At 39.6% G+C, this 13,818-nt stretch overlaps 1 protein-coding gene across 1 annotated transcript in view; it reads left to right on the top strand.

The window, feature by feature from the left end:
• Positions 1 to 4,163: 4,163 nt before the first annotated feature.
• DHX40 (DEAH-box helicase 40) overlaps positions 4,164 to 13,818 on the top strand; it is a 36,626-nt gene continuing 26,971 nt past the window's right edge. The window contains exons 1-7 of the mRNA XM_070393094.1: positions 4,164 to 4,318; positions 5,129 to 5,296; positions 6,969 to 7,114; positions 8,461 to 8,580; positions 8,752 to 8,979; positions 9,565 to 9,631; positions 10,565 to 10,696. Of these exons, the coding sequence (XP_070249195.1) occupies positions 4,207 to 4,318; positions 5,129 to 5,296; positions 6,969 to 7,114; positions 8,461 to 8,580; positions 8,752 to 8,979; positions 9,565 to 9,631; positions 10,565 to 10,696 (973 nt within the window). The 5' untranslated portion in view covers positions 4,164 to 4,206. The remainder of the gene's footprint in view (positions 4,319 to 5,128; positions 5,297 to 6,968; positions 7,115 to 8,460; positions 8,581 to 8,751; positions 8,980 to 9,564; positions 9,632 to 10,564; positions 10,697 to 13,818) is intronic.

The following is a 13,818-nucleotide window of genomic DNA, read 5'->3' as shown; positions in this document are numbered from 1 at the left end:
CTCTTATCCACCTTAGTGAATAACCAGTTCTTCAAGCACACACAGGAGGATCTGGGCTTAGCCCATAGGTCAGCAGTGGCCCCTGATCTTTGTATCTGTTCTGTGAGGGCTGGAGCGGGAGGGAGGCCCTTAGTTTACTAGTAAGATAGAAATAGGGGACGTAAATATAAAGAAACAATCAGATTCCTATTTTGAAACACAAATCTGCCACAAATGTATACTTACCACACCTACAGGGACTAAAAGTGTTTTCTCTCCTCTAGTCCTGCATCCTTTCTGAAAATGAGAACTTGCTTTTCCCCCTCATCAGTACCTCTGTGTTCCTACTCTCCTAAACACACCTTCTAACTGTACCCCAATGACCGCGTTGACCAAGTCCTTTTAAATCATCATACATACACTGTAGCAGTGGTATCTTTTTCTGGCTTGCTTTTCTCTCCCTTTCATTCACCTCGTTCTAACCAGGCATCTCCAAATGCATTAAGCACATTTTCTGTTTGCTTTGTGATTTTCTTCTCATCCATATACAATCAGCTTCTCTTTACAAAACAACTATGATTTTGGTCAAATTCATTAATTTAAAAAAATCCATGTACTTCGATACCATTAGTTACTCTCCTTTTGTGACTTCCTGTGACAATTAACTTTCTAAATTTCACCATTTTTAACTTTCTGGATTTTATTGTATTAAAAATCTTTGATCATTTTCCTTTTGCTCCAGTGATTTTTCTTAAATTCTATCAGTGGTTCTATACTCTCCTTTCTTTCCTGAAGATGATTTAAAAATTTGTTTCCACTTTTGTAAATCTTGAATATTGAGGCTCCTTGCTGTCTTTTAGGTGCTCAAAAACAGATTACTTCGACTCAAGATCATTTTGAAAGACTGATGATGAGCAGTGCAGCAGGGTGGAATTCATATTTCTCACACTTCTTTAAATATAATTTCTTTCAGGTTTTTGTTATTACCCAAAGAAAACAGGAAATAGATTCAATGTTGGTTGTTGGGAACACTGACCTTTCTTCTCATATTAAACCCATATATTCTCTATTTTCACTCTATATTTGTTTCTTGTTTGCCTTTGTAATTTGTAAGCTCGCTGGGCAGGAAATAATTGTTGATCTTTCAGTTTGAAATAGCCTGGAGCACATGGTTATTAATGGTAACATGTCTTAAATGCCCTTGCTTTTAAAATCAACAATGTTAAATAACGTTTACGGTTTTAATGTTTACTTTTCTTCATTCTTGGTTTGCAGGTTTTATTCTGGGTATTCTTTTTTTTGGGGGGGGGGGGTACTCTTATTAGGTGGTTCTCCAACAAGAATAGTTATTCTCTAATAGTTTATTAACAAACATTGGAATAAAATACTACGTTAGGCATCAAGATTTAGATAATCCCATTACATTAAAGTGGTTATTAGTGTGGTTTGCATCCTGGTCCTGTTACCTCTTTGTTTTGTTGTCGTGGACATGTATGTGAGCCTTGATTTTCACATGTGAAAATTAGGAATAACAACCACCTACCTCTCTGGGGTTTTTTTGTAAGGAATAAATGAAAAATTTACATTAAATGTTTGACTACTAAGTGCTCAATAAATGGTAACTATCATTGGTCTGATATGATTCTGCTCATTTTCTTAAAAAGTAACTTTACTATGTCACTGATATAACTGCCCTGTACTGAAATCCTTTGCTCTGTACTCACCAATACCTTGCTTGTACAAACGTTTTTAAATTAAATCTTTATTGTTCAGATTATTACAGTTGTTCCTCTTTTTTCCCCCCATAGCTCCCCTCCACCTGGTTCCCACCCCACCCTCTGCCCTTACCCTCCCTCCCACTGTCCTCATCCATAGGTGTACAATTATTTTCCAGTCTCTTCCCGCACCCCCCACACCCCTTTCCCCCCCGAGAATTGTCAGTCCACTCCCTTTCTATGCCCCTGATTCTATTATATTCACCAGTTTATTCTGTTCATCAGATAATTTATTCACTTGATTTTTAGATTCACTTGTTGATAGATATGTATTTGTTGTTCATAATTTTTATCTTTACCTTTTTCTTCTTCTTCCTCTTCTTAAAGGATACCTTTCAGCATTTCATAGAATACTGGTTTGGTGGTATTTTTGCTTTTTTTTTCTGACTTGTAATATTTTGAATTTCTAACATACTCCAGAAGGTTGGGAGATTCCCTTAATGGATGAGAGAAATCTGGGATGTTCTCTTATTACCAGATTTATTCCTGTAGCACATAAGTTTCCAATATATAGAGTTGTGAGAAAGCTGTACTTCATTTGGTATCATTCAAAATTTGATGAACTTGCATGTTAGATGTTAATTAGTCCCTTTAGAAAAATGCTCACCTGACGATATGTTTTATTGATTTGAGAGAGAGAGAAACATCGACGTAAGAAACATTCATTGGTCGCCTCGAATATGCCCCCGATGGGGGATCGAACCCACAACCTAGGTTTGTGCCCTGGCTGGGAATCAAATCCGCAAACTTCTGATGCAGGGGACAATACTCCAACCGAGTCACCCAGCGGGGGCAATTACTCCCTTTTTAAAACCTCTGTAAATATAGTTTATTGAAACATACATCATTTATGTACTGTTTTTGCAAAGGCTTTAACATTATTTTATTTTTTCCATCACCATTTATACCCTCTATGCCCTCTTCCACCTCCACCTCCACACCCCCATCCCCACCCCCGCAATCCTCACACTGCGGTCCATGTCGACGAGTTCTCGCTTTTTTTCTTTTTTGTTCAATCCCTACATGCCCCCCCCCCCCCGCCACTACCCCCGAGGCTTTTTTAGTAATTAAAACATTTTCAATTACAATTGACATTCAATAGTATATTGTTTGGGATGCATTTTCCCTTTTGGGCGTATGCCCATGCCTTTCCCATCCTCCTCTTCTTCCTCCCAAGGTGCACCTAAGCTCTAACCACTGAAACACACCACCCAGGGTTCCAAGGGCATCTTTTGAAACCTGATCAGAGAGAATAGTGGCCTATAGTTAATGGTGAAGTGACAACTTTTGAGTTGTGACAACTTGTTGGTTAATCCTTTTACATATATATATATATTTTAAATTGATTTCAGAGAGGAAGGGAGATAGGGAGAGAGAGATATAAACATCAATGATGAGAGCCAATCCTTGACCAGCTGCCTCCTGCACGCCCCCGCACTGGGGATCCAGCCCACAGCCCCACCTGTTATGGGAAGCATGACCTCCTGGTTCATAGGTGGATGCTCCATCTTTGAGCCACCCCGCTGGTCTGTGTTGGTTAATTCTAACAGCAGAAAGTGGAGAAGCCCAAGAAACAACCTTCTTATGTTGATTTTGTGACACTGACACTATTGACAAAATTGGAAAGTTCTATAACAGAAAAGAGTTCCCCCAAGTACCTTTTCTGAAAAGTAGTCCCATCTCTGTCTAACTTTTCAGATCTTGTGGTTTCGAAGGAATCCACACCGAATTGAAAGCGAGCTTAATTCCTCTGGAAACCAATCATTCATTCATCCATTCAGCAAATCCAGCAAATATGGACGACCCACTTTGAATGGCTCTGCTGGGCTCTGCGCGTACTATGGTTTTCTACAGTTCCCGTCCTGGTGTCTACTCGGAGGAAAGGGGAAGAAGATAGACGTGTAAATACATTCAAATGCATTTTATGAAGGAAATGAACAGCGTAGGGGACCTAAGTTTTGGACACAACAAAACTAGAAGCTCTGCAACTCGGCGCCCTGAGCAGGTAATTTCGGGATGAGCTGGGCGCGATGGATGGCGGAGCGCCGCGCTCTGGGAAGGTCCCGGCTCCCGGCAAAGGGTCGCACGGCGGCAGGTGCGTGAAGGCAGTGGGCGCGCAGTGGCCGCCGGGCCCGGGGCAGGGTGTCGCCTGGCTCCTCTGCGCACAAGAGGAACGGAGGGGCCCTGGCAGACCTTGGGAGGGATGGCTTCGCACCCGAGGAGCAGCGCACACGGGCCGGCGGCGGGAAACCCTGGGCTCGGGGGCCACGCGGTCGCGGGGGGGAGGAGCTTTCCCGCCGTCTCGCGACACGTCATCGAGCAGCTCCCCTGCCCGTGCTCCCAGCCGCACGCGCGGAAGTAAACACCGCGACGTCATCAGGGTGCGCCTGCGCCTTCCCCTCCGGTCTCCCCGCCGCGGTGGACGTGCTCTGCTCCGCTCGGGGCCGGGTCTATGTCCCGGCTTCCCACCGTCGCGGGCAGGGCGCCAAGGCGGCCAGAGGAGGGACAGCGGTCCAGAGAGCCCCCGGAAGAGCGGCCTTCGGCTGTTCCCATCGCGGACAGAGGTGCGGTCCTCGGGACGCTGCCCTGGCCAGCGAGAGTGACGGCTGGGGGTTTCGGGGGGCGTAGAAGTCCGCCGGGGGCCGGCGGAGCAGAGTGGGCGGGAGGCCGCCGCCTGCTCCTCGCCCTCCTCGCCAGAAGCGAACTTGGCGTCCAATGGGAGCACTTTGCTCTAGAGGGGGGCGGTCCCAGACCCAACTTGAGTGAAAACCTTCTGGGGGCCAAAAAAGTGGACCCCGAAGCCCAGACGCGCTCTCCTGTTAACCAGGCGCACAAAGCCTTTGTTCTCTACCCATCTACCCCCCCCTCCTCCGCCTTCGTCGGGTCGCCAGCCTGCCTTTGGGTACAGTATGGGAGCCAGTTTCCATGGTTACCCACCACTTGGCCTTCTGGGATATGTCACTCTGAACAGGGACCTAACTTGAACCATGAATCAGAAGCAGGCACAGGTGGCTCTTAATTCAGCTGACAGTTTTCTGCTGGGTTCCAGTTTTTGTTCTGTTGTTTGATGAAATTGGGTTTTGTGCTTCTGTATAGGTATACTTGCATATACGTTGCCTTGTACTAGCTGCTAGGCTAACTTTGAGTCATGCATTATAGCAAATGCTCAACTTGTTAGATGTCGCTAAAAAGTTGTTCTGGGCTTATAAACCCTCACTCACAAATGAGGCTTAGGTGATTTAATTGATAAGTCGTTGGTTGATGTTTTCCAACCCGAAAATTTTATTGTCTTTTTCTTTTCAGTTCTGGAAAATTGAGTCAAAGATATCTTTACAGACTTTTTAATTGCACAATTGTTTTTTCTCTCATTACAGAAGACAAAGGATGCACATCACAGGAGGGAGGAACCACTCCAACTTTTCCTATTCAAAAACAAAGAAAAAAGCTTATTCAAGCTGTGAGGGACAATTCGTTCCTTATTGTTACTGGAAATACAGGAAGTGGCAAAACAACTCAACTTCCAAAATATCTATATGAAGCAGGTAATGATATTCTGAGATAATTTGGGGAGGTTGAAAAAAATACCCTCCTGCCCTAGCCAATTTGGCTCAGTGGATAGAGCATCAACTTGCAGACTGAAGGGTTCTGGGTTCGATTTCAGTCAAGGGCACATGCCCAGGTTGTGGGCTCAGTCCCGAGTGGGGGGTGTGCAGGAAGCAGCCGATCAGTGATTGTCTCTCATCATTGATGCTTCTATCTTCTCTCCCTCTCCCTTCCTCTCTGAAATCAATAAAAATACATTTTAAAAAATCCTCTTAAAGGCTAATAGGACTTCTGTATACCATAAATGCCCACTATTTGTTTTACAGACCCAATTCTTCTCTTGGTCTGTCCCTACATCTTCCCTGCTTCTCTGTGGTTTTATTTCACATTCAGAGATTAGCTGAGATGGCAACTTTTCCATTTTTAATTATCATAATAATCCCAAGTAAAACTATAGGTATATACTGATTCTCTGCTATAGAATAAGGTTGTCTTGCAGTAGACTATTAACCATTGGGTATTGAAATCTTTTCCGGGAGAGGGATATATTAATATCTGTCGCTGACATTAGTATTTCTTCCTTCTTTCTCCAGAGCATTATCAGGTATTTATTCCCTGACAGTGCTAACACCAGCTAACAAATTACCCTTAAAGAGTCTTTCACTTTATTATGCTAGAACTTCCTAGCATAAGGTTAATAGAGAACAAAATTATATTGGATGATATTCATATAAACAAATAAAAACTTCTTAGCTTATATATTAACTTACTCTTATGCATCAAACCTAAGATGCCATTGATTAAGACATACCACTATTTTTTACTATTAACATACTGTTAATGAAGGAAAACTGTCATCAGTTGTCAGATGCATCTCCTTTTCAAAGATATTTTAAATAGTAAAAAAAAAAAAGTGCCTATAGAATCTATATAAAGTGATATATTTAAACTTCTGTGACAAAGATAAATCTATTTTAGGAAGTGTGTGGAATTTTATGGATTCCTAGAGATTAAAAATGCTTGGCTTATATTTTTAAAAGATGTTTTTGTTAATTTCAGAGAGGAAGGGAGAGGGAGAGAGATCAGCTGCCTCCTGCACATCCTTCACTGGAGATGGAGCCTGCAGTGCCCTGACCGGGAATTGAACCGTGACCTCCTGGTTCATAAGTCAATGCTCAACCACTGAGCCACACACTGGGCTTGGCTTACTCTTTAGAGTAAATCTTTATATTGGATTATTTTTAAATTGATTTCAGAGAGGAAGGGAGAGAGAAACATCAATGATGAGAGAGAATCATTGATTGGCTGCCTCCTGCCGCCCCCACTGGGGATTGAGCTTGCAACCCAGGCATGTGCCCTTGACCAGAATCAATCCTGGGACACTTCAGTCCACAGGCGGATGCTCTATCCACTGAGGCAAACCAGCTAGGGCTTTATACTGGATTTTTAAAAATTAGGCCTAATTAATATATATACATTTTGAATGATTATTAATATGTATTATTTTTAATTCTTAAATTTCCATGATACAAATGTAATACTATACTATGTTATTAATTTGCAGAGTTTGGGAAATACTTGAATAGTTTGTATTGATTGACCAGAAACAATTTAGCTCTAATAAGAAGCAACTGTTAACATTACTGTGTTTTTTCACTCTGGTTTTGATAGGGTTTTCACAACATGGTATGATCGGTGTGACTCAACCACGAAAAGTAGCTGCCATATCAGTGGCTCAGAGGGTTGCTGAAGAAATGAAATGCACTTTGGGATCCAAAGTAGGATACCAAGTTCGTTTTGATGATTGCAGCTCTAAGGTACAAAAGTTTTGTTGGTATTTGTTTAAGTACTGTAAATTTATGCAAAGAGTGAAGAAAATTATGAAAGATTTTAACTTTGAATTTATATTTTTAAGGAGACAAAATTTATATTTTAAGGAAACAAAATCTCAGAATTAATTTTTGTTGTCCATTGTTAATGCTTTGGAATGTCTGTTTAACCCATTTTCTCCGTTCTCAATTGGTTTCTAAGTGACAGTTATGTTTCTTTTTTTCTAAATATATTTTTATTGTGTTTTTTTGTTTGTTTGTTTGTTTGTTTTTTTACATGCCCTTGCAGGAATCGAACCTCGGACCTTTCAGTTCGCAGGCCGACGCTCTATTCACTGAGCCAAACCGGTTAGGGCTATTTTCATTGTTTTTTGAGAGAGGAAGGGAGAGGGAGAGAGAGATAGAAACATCAGTGATGAGAGAGAATCATTGATTGGCTGCCTCCTGCACGTCCCCTACTGGGGATCGAACCCACAAAACCGGCAGGTGCCCTTGACCAGAATCGAACCTGGGACCCTTTAGTCCGCAGGCTGATGCTCTATCGACTGAGCCAAACCTGCTAGGGCATGTTTCTTTTTCTTAGAATTTTCTTATTTTCTTATTTTTTAGCTCCAAGGATCCTACATGTAACTTAAATTTGTATTCTTTTAAAAATGTTTTATTGTAAAATATACATAATATAAAAATTTACCATTTTAAACATTTTTAGGTGTGCCATTCACTGGCATTAAGTACATTCACAATGTGTGTCACCATCACCATTATCTGTCTTCAAAACTTTGTCATTATCCCAATAGAAACTCTGTATCTGTTAAATAGTAACCACCTCTTCTCCCCAGCCCCTGGTAACTACTATTTTACTTTCTGTCTCTGTGCATTTGCCTATCTCATAAATGAAATCATACAATATTTTGTCCTTTGATTTTGGCTTATTTCATTTAGCCTAATGTTTTTAAGGTTCATCCATGTTGTATGCTTGTATTCTTGAAGTCAATGGAAAACTGACAACTAAATTAACAAAGTCAGCAAGTATTTTGTACTGAGCATCTTCTATATTCATGGCACTAACAAGTTAAAAATTGTTTTCTTTTTAATAGTTAATAGTTACAATTTACATTCTCTTGGGATTTCTTAATTTTATACCAGATACAAAATAATCCCTGATTTACGTAAGGTTCCTAATGGGAATGATCATCAATTATGGCACAGAATGACTCTCTAAAATACTGTCTTTGCCTTCCTAGTAGCCACTGCAACTTTCCCTTCCATTGTTTTATGTATATCACTACTGTTAACTCCTAGCCTTGTTTAAAACTTTGTGTTTTAAACATTAGGAAACAGCAATCAAATATATGACTGATGGATGTTTATTGAAACATATTCTGGGAGATCCAAATCTTACCAAGTTCAGTGTCATTATTTTGGATGAAGCCCATGAGAGAACTCTAACTACAGTGAGTATTTTAATATATTGGTTATCTGTTAGACAGTTTGCTTCGGGGTAACTTTTGGATTACCTCCTCTTACATCTTAATCTATTGAAATAGGGAGTCTTTGGTTAGGGAAACAAAATATTTAAAAAGAGGTTGTTATGTATACTTATTAGAAATTTACTTTTCTTTCAGGACATCTTGTTTGGTTTATTGAAGAAGCTATTTCAGGAGAAGTCTCCTAACAGGAAGGAGCATTTAAAGGTCGTGGTGATGTCAGCAACTATGGAATTAGCCAAGCTCTCTGCATTCTTTGGAAATTGTCCAATATTTGATATACCTGGAAGGCTTTATCCAGTCAGAGAAAAATTCTGCAATTTGATCGGCCCACGAGACAAAGAAAATACTGCATATATTCAAGCGGTATTACTTTGCATCTTTTTTATATCTGTGATTCTAGTTGATTGTATAGTTTGATAATTTATTTGTTCCCCATTATTATCATTTTAAAAATATATATTTTTATTGATTTCAGAGAGGAAGGGAGAGAGAAACGTCAGTGATGAGAGAGAATCATTAATCAGCTGCCTCCTGCACACCCCACACTGGGGATCGAGCCTGCGGCCTGGGCATGTGCCCTGACCAGGAATCGAACTGTGACTTCTTGGTTCATAGGTTAGTGCTCAACCACTGAGCCATGCTGGCCAGGCTATTTTTATTTTATTTTATTGATTTTTAGAGAGAAATCAAGAGAGAGAGAAACATGGATGTGAGAGGGAAACACCTGCCTCCATTATGTGCCCTCACCGGGAATTGAACCCCCAATCTTTTGGTGCATGGGACAATGCTCCAACCAACCGAGCCACCTGGCCAGGCAGTTCCCTATTATTCTAATGGCCTCTCCTAAGACTTTTGAGAACCAAATTTAATTTTTCTGTGGAACAAGGGGAGGTGGGGGTAGGGGGCTGTATTTCCACTAGTATATTATGCTTGTGTTTCTTGCTTTAGATTGTGAAAGTGACCATGGATATCCATTTGAATGAAATGGCTGGCGACATCTTGGTTTTTCTGACTGGTGAGCATTCAGTATCAGGTGTAAGATGACTGTTTATGAGAGGGCACATGGCACCACGATGAAGTGCTGTCTTTGCTGGGAAATCTGGGTGGTACTCATGTTGCTGCAGCTTTTTATGACAATTTAAATAGTTATAGATTTTATATCTCATGTAAGATAATTCTACACTGCCGTTAAAAATGCCAATCTCATTAGTGAACATGTAAAACACACTGACCTTTTAGTAGAAAGATATTAAATGGTAAAGTACTAATATTTATATTAGTCTATCTCATATAGAAGTATTACCACACTAAACAGTTCTGAATCTGAATGATTAATTTTATTATTTCAAAAGATATCCTACCAGCTCCTTTCTCCTTTGAGTGGCTGGGTGATATTATATGATAGCAGTATATAAGGTGTGGAATCCATGTCTCATAGATGAGCCCTTTTTGTAGGACAAAAATCCCAGATTAATGTGATTCTTCAAGTAATAGCATCCTATTAGCAGAAATGAGTCATTTCATCACTCGCCTCCTACTTTCCTTCTACTGATGTCATAAGTGAGACATTGCAACAGTCACTTTGCCATTTTAAGATTACTTAAGTATTTTGAAACACACCGAAATGCAGTATCTCCTGGACTAGAATCCCTTAATGATTAACCTTACTGAATCTTCCTCAAAAACCACGTTAAATAACATGAAAGGCTAGAAGATTATAAACATTTTTATTCCTTTAGAGAGTTAAATTCCTTGGAAACGGGTGTTTCTTCTATTTTTTATTTTACTGTTGAGATTTGGACAACTTATGTGTTCATCTCCTTTAGATCAAATGAGAGATTTAAAATAACTATTATGCAAAACTGATTTTAATTTAGAAGGTCTTTTTTTCACTCTTAAATTAACTTTGCTATTGAGTTGCTGATGGTGTTTTCTCCCCTCATTTCAGGTCAATTTGAAATAGAAAAAAGTTGTGAATTACTTTTTCAGATGGCAGAGTCTGTTGATTATGATTATGATGTTCAAGATACCACTCTAGATGGCTTATTAATATTGCCATGTTATGGATCTATGACAACAGGTAATTAATTCCTCATTCGCATAGAAAATTTGACTGATTTTAAAAAACATTTTATTGAAAAATCACATATGTGCAGAAAGGTGCACACACAAGTCCTAAATGTTTATTTTTAGGTCAATGAATTTCACAAACTGCGCTCACCTTTGTAACTAACACCCACAACATGAAACAGAACATTAAGAGAACCAGCATCCTTTGAGAGAAGTGATTTTTTTCTTTTTCTTTTTTCTTTTTTAAATATATTTTATTGATTTTTTACAGAGAGGAAGGGAGAGGGATAGAGAGTTAGAAACATCAATGAGAGAGAAACATCGATCAGCTGCCTCCTGCACACCCCCCACCGGGGATGTGCCCGCAACCAAGGTACATGCCCTTGACCGGAATCGAACCTGGGACCCTCAGTCCGCAGGCTGACACTCTATCCACTGAGCCAAACCGGTTAGGGCAGAAGTGACTTTTTTTTTGAAGTCTTTTCCAAGGGTCTTCCACATGCCTCTTAGCATTATTAAGAGTGACCTACATCTTCTCCCACTGGAACAAAAATATTGTTGGTAATTTTTAGAAATAAGGACCATAATTTCTTGATAGTAGCACCATAAGTCAAGCCTTATTTGCCACGGCCACAGAGCTTCTGCAAATCTTACATATCCAGATATATCTGAGACTAAACACAGTGGGAGTTTTTATTTTTTATTTTTACTTTTTTTAGAGAGAGAGAAACATTGATTTGTTGTTCCACTTATTCATTCCTTCATTGGTTGATCCTTGTATGTGCCATGACCAGGGATCCAACCAGCAACCTTGGTGATGATGCTCTGACTAACTGAGCTACCTGGCCAGAGCAACACTGGATTTTTTAAGTGTTCACATATTAGCCTACTTTTCAAGAATGATGTAAATTCAAAGAGCATATGCAAACTCTTATTCTGATATTGTTCATGATAAATGTTGTTAAGTGAGGTTTAGAGTTTTTGTGTAAAACTATTTTATTAGAGATTTGATTTGTAAAACTAAAGGAAAATTAACTGTAGCTGCCTAGAGTTTTATTGGGATTAGCATTTAATATAATGTAAAAAACATGTTTTTTTATGTGTGTTTTTGTTTTTATTGAGTAGTTGATTCTTATATTAATAAAAAAATTTAGGAATATATGTGTTGGTAAATAACTATAGACCACATGCTATTATGGAAATTTCCTTTATGATGATATTAGGCCCTTGCTCTCGATATTGAAATCTATTTTTAGATTTTTACTTTTTTTTTTTAATATATTTTATTGATTTTTTACAGAGAGGAAGGGAGAGAGATAGAGAGTTAGAAACATCGATGAGAGAGAAACATCGACCAGCTGCCTCCCGCACATCTCCCACTGGGGATGTGCCCGCAACCCAGGTACATGCCCTTGACCGGAATCGAACCCGGGACCCTTCAGTCCGCAGGCCGATGCTCCATCCACCGAGCCAAACCGGTTTCGGCTAGATTTTTACATCTTAAACGGAATTCTTAAGGTCATCATTAGATATTTAAGGTTCTTATTGTTTTCTGGGGATTTGATCTAATGACTCTTAAAATTTGCTTTAAAATCGATAAGGTAATTAAAAACAATTACGGTTGCTTTATTATTAACCATTAACTAACTATATTTTTTCATATAAAATAAATACATGTAAATATATATAAATGTATATATATGTAAATATATAAATATATTCTTTTTTAAAAATATATTTTTATTGATTTCAGAGAGGAAGGGAGAGGGAGAGAAATCGAAACATCAGTGATGAAAGAGAATCATTGATTGGCTGCCTCCTGCACACACCCTTCTGGAGATTGAGCTCGAAACCTGGGCATGTGCCCTTGACCAGAATCGAACCTGGGACCCTTCCGTCCGCAGGCTGACGCTCTATCCACTGAGCCAAACCAGCTAGGGCTATTCTTTCCTTCTTATTACCACATTGAAAATACCGTTCTATATCTGCTCTTGCTTCTTGTTTAGCATCCTGAAATCCAGTTCTTATACTGTTAAAGGTTGCTAGTGACTTATTTCTCAAATCTCATGGCCATGATGTATTTTGATTTTGTGATGACAATAATAGGTCTTTGAAATGTTATCTTTTGGGATACTATTTAATTATCTAGTTCTCCTGAGCAATTTTTCTCTAAGGCTTCTCTGCCTTCCCACTTTCTCCAGCCTTTGTTCCCTTCTAAATGTGACTATTTTCTAGTTTCATTCCTAGCTTGCTGTTTTCTTAAAAATGTGTTTTGGTGAAACTGGATCCTAGGATTCACCTTTCACTTCTCTGTGAACAATTCCTATATTTAAAAAAAAACAAACAAACAAACAAAAAAAACAATTCCTGAAAGCGCTCTCTAGTTCAGACTCACTCCTGCAGCCTAGACCTCCTGGGTCTCTTCACTTGGTTTTCTGGTCTTATGCTTGTTATTATCTAGATCCGTGGTTGGCAAACTGCGGCTCTCGAGCCACATGCGGCTCTTTGGCCCCTTGAGTGTGGCTCTTCCTAAGCGTTAAGAGTACCCTAATTAAGTTAATAACAATGTACCTACCTATATAGTTTAAGTTTAAAAATTTTGGCTCTCAAAAGAAATTTCAATCGTTGCACTGTTGATATTTGGCTCTGTTGACTAATGAGTTTGCTGACCACTGATCTAGATCCTTCAATCCAAACAGGTGGCAACTCCTGCAGGTTTTCTTTACCCTTGTCTTATCCAGATCTCTCATTCTTTTTAGTTTTTCATTATCATTGTTAGATTTGGGATCTTTAGTTTGCCTTTCTGAGTTGTTACCATAGCCTGCTAATCGGTTTTCCCTCATTTTATTGGCCATCCTATGTGCAGTGCTGATCTTCCAACAGCACAGCTCTGATTGTGTCAGTATCCTGTTGGGTACCTTCAGCTGTTATTCCCGACTGAATTAAAGTGCCAACTTATTAAGTTGCCATTCAGTATCCTTCCGGCATGACTGCAACCTGCTTTCAGCCTTAATTCCCAGTGCATGTGCACACAGTAAAGATGTGGGCTGGGTGTGAGTAGAGCCATTGCTGAAGGGTTGTATTTATTTTAGTTTCCTTTCTGGTTCCAAGGGCACTATAAGGGCAAGCTAC

Source organism: Myotis yumanensis, unplaced genomic scaffold (genome assembly GCF_028538775.1).
Source record: "Myotis yumanensis isolate MYYU_CA2020_CCGP unplaced genomic scaffold, mMyoYum1.0.hap1 SCAF_16, whole genome shotgun sequence".
Taxonomy (NCBI): domain Eukaryota; kingdom Metazoa; phylum Chordata; class Mammalia; order Chiroptera; family Vespertilionidae; genus Myotis; species Myotis yumanensis.
Note: the sequence above shows the minus strand (reverse complement) of the source record. Positions and strands in the feature narration are given on the sequence as shown.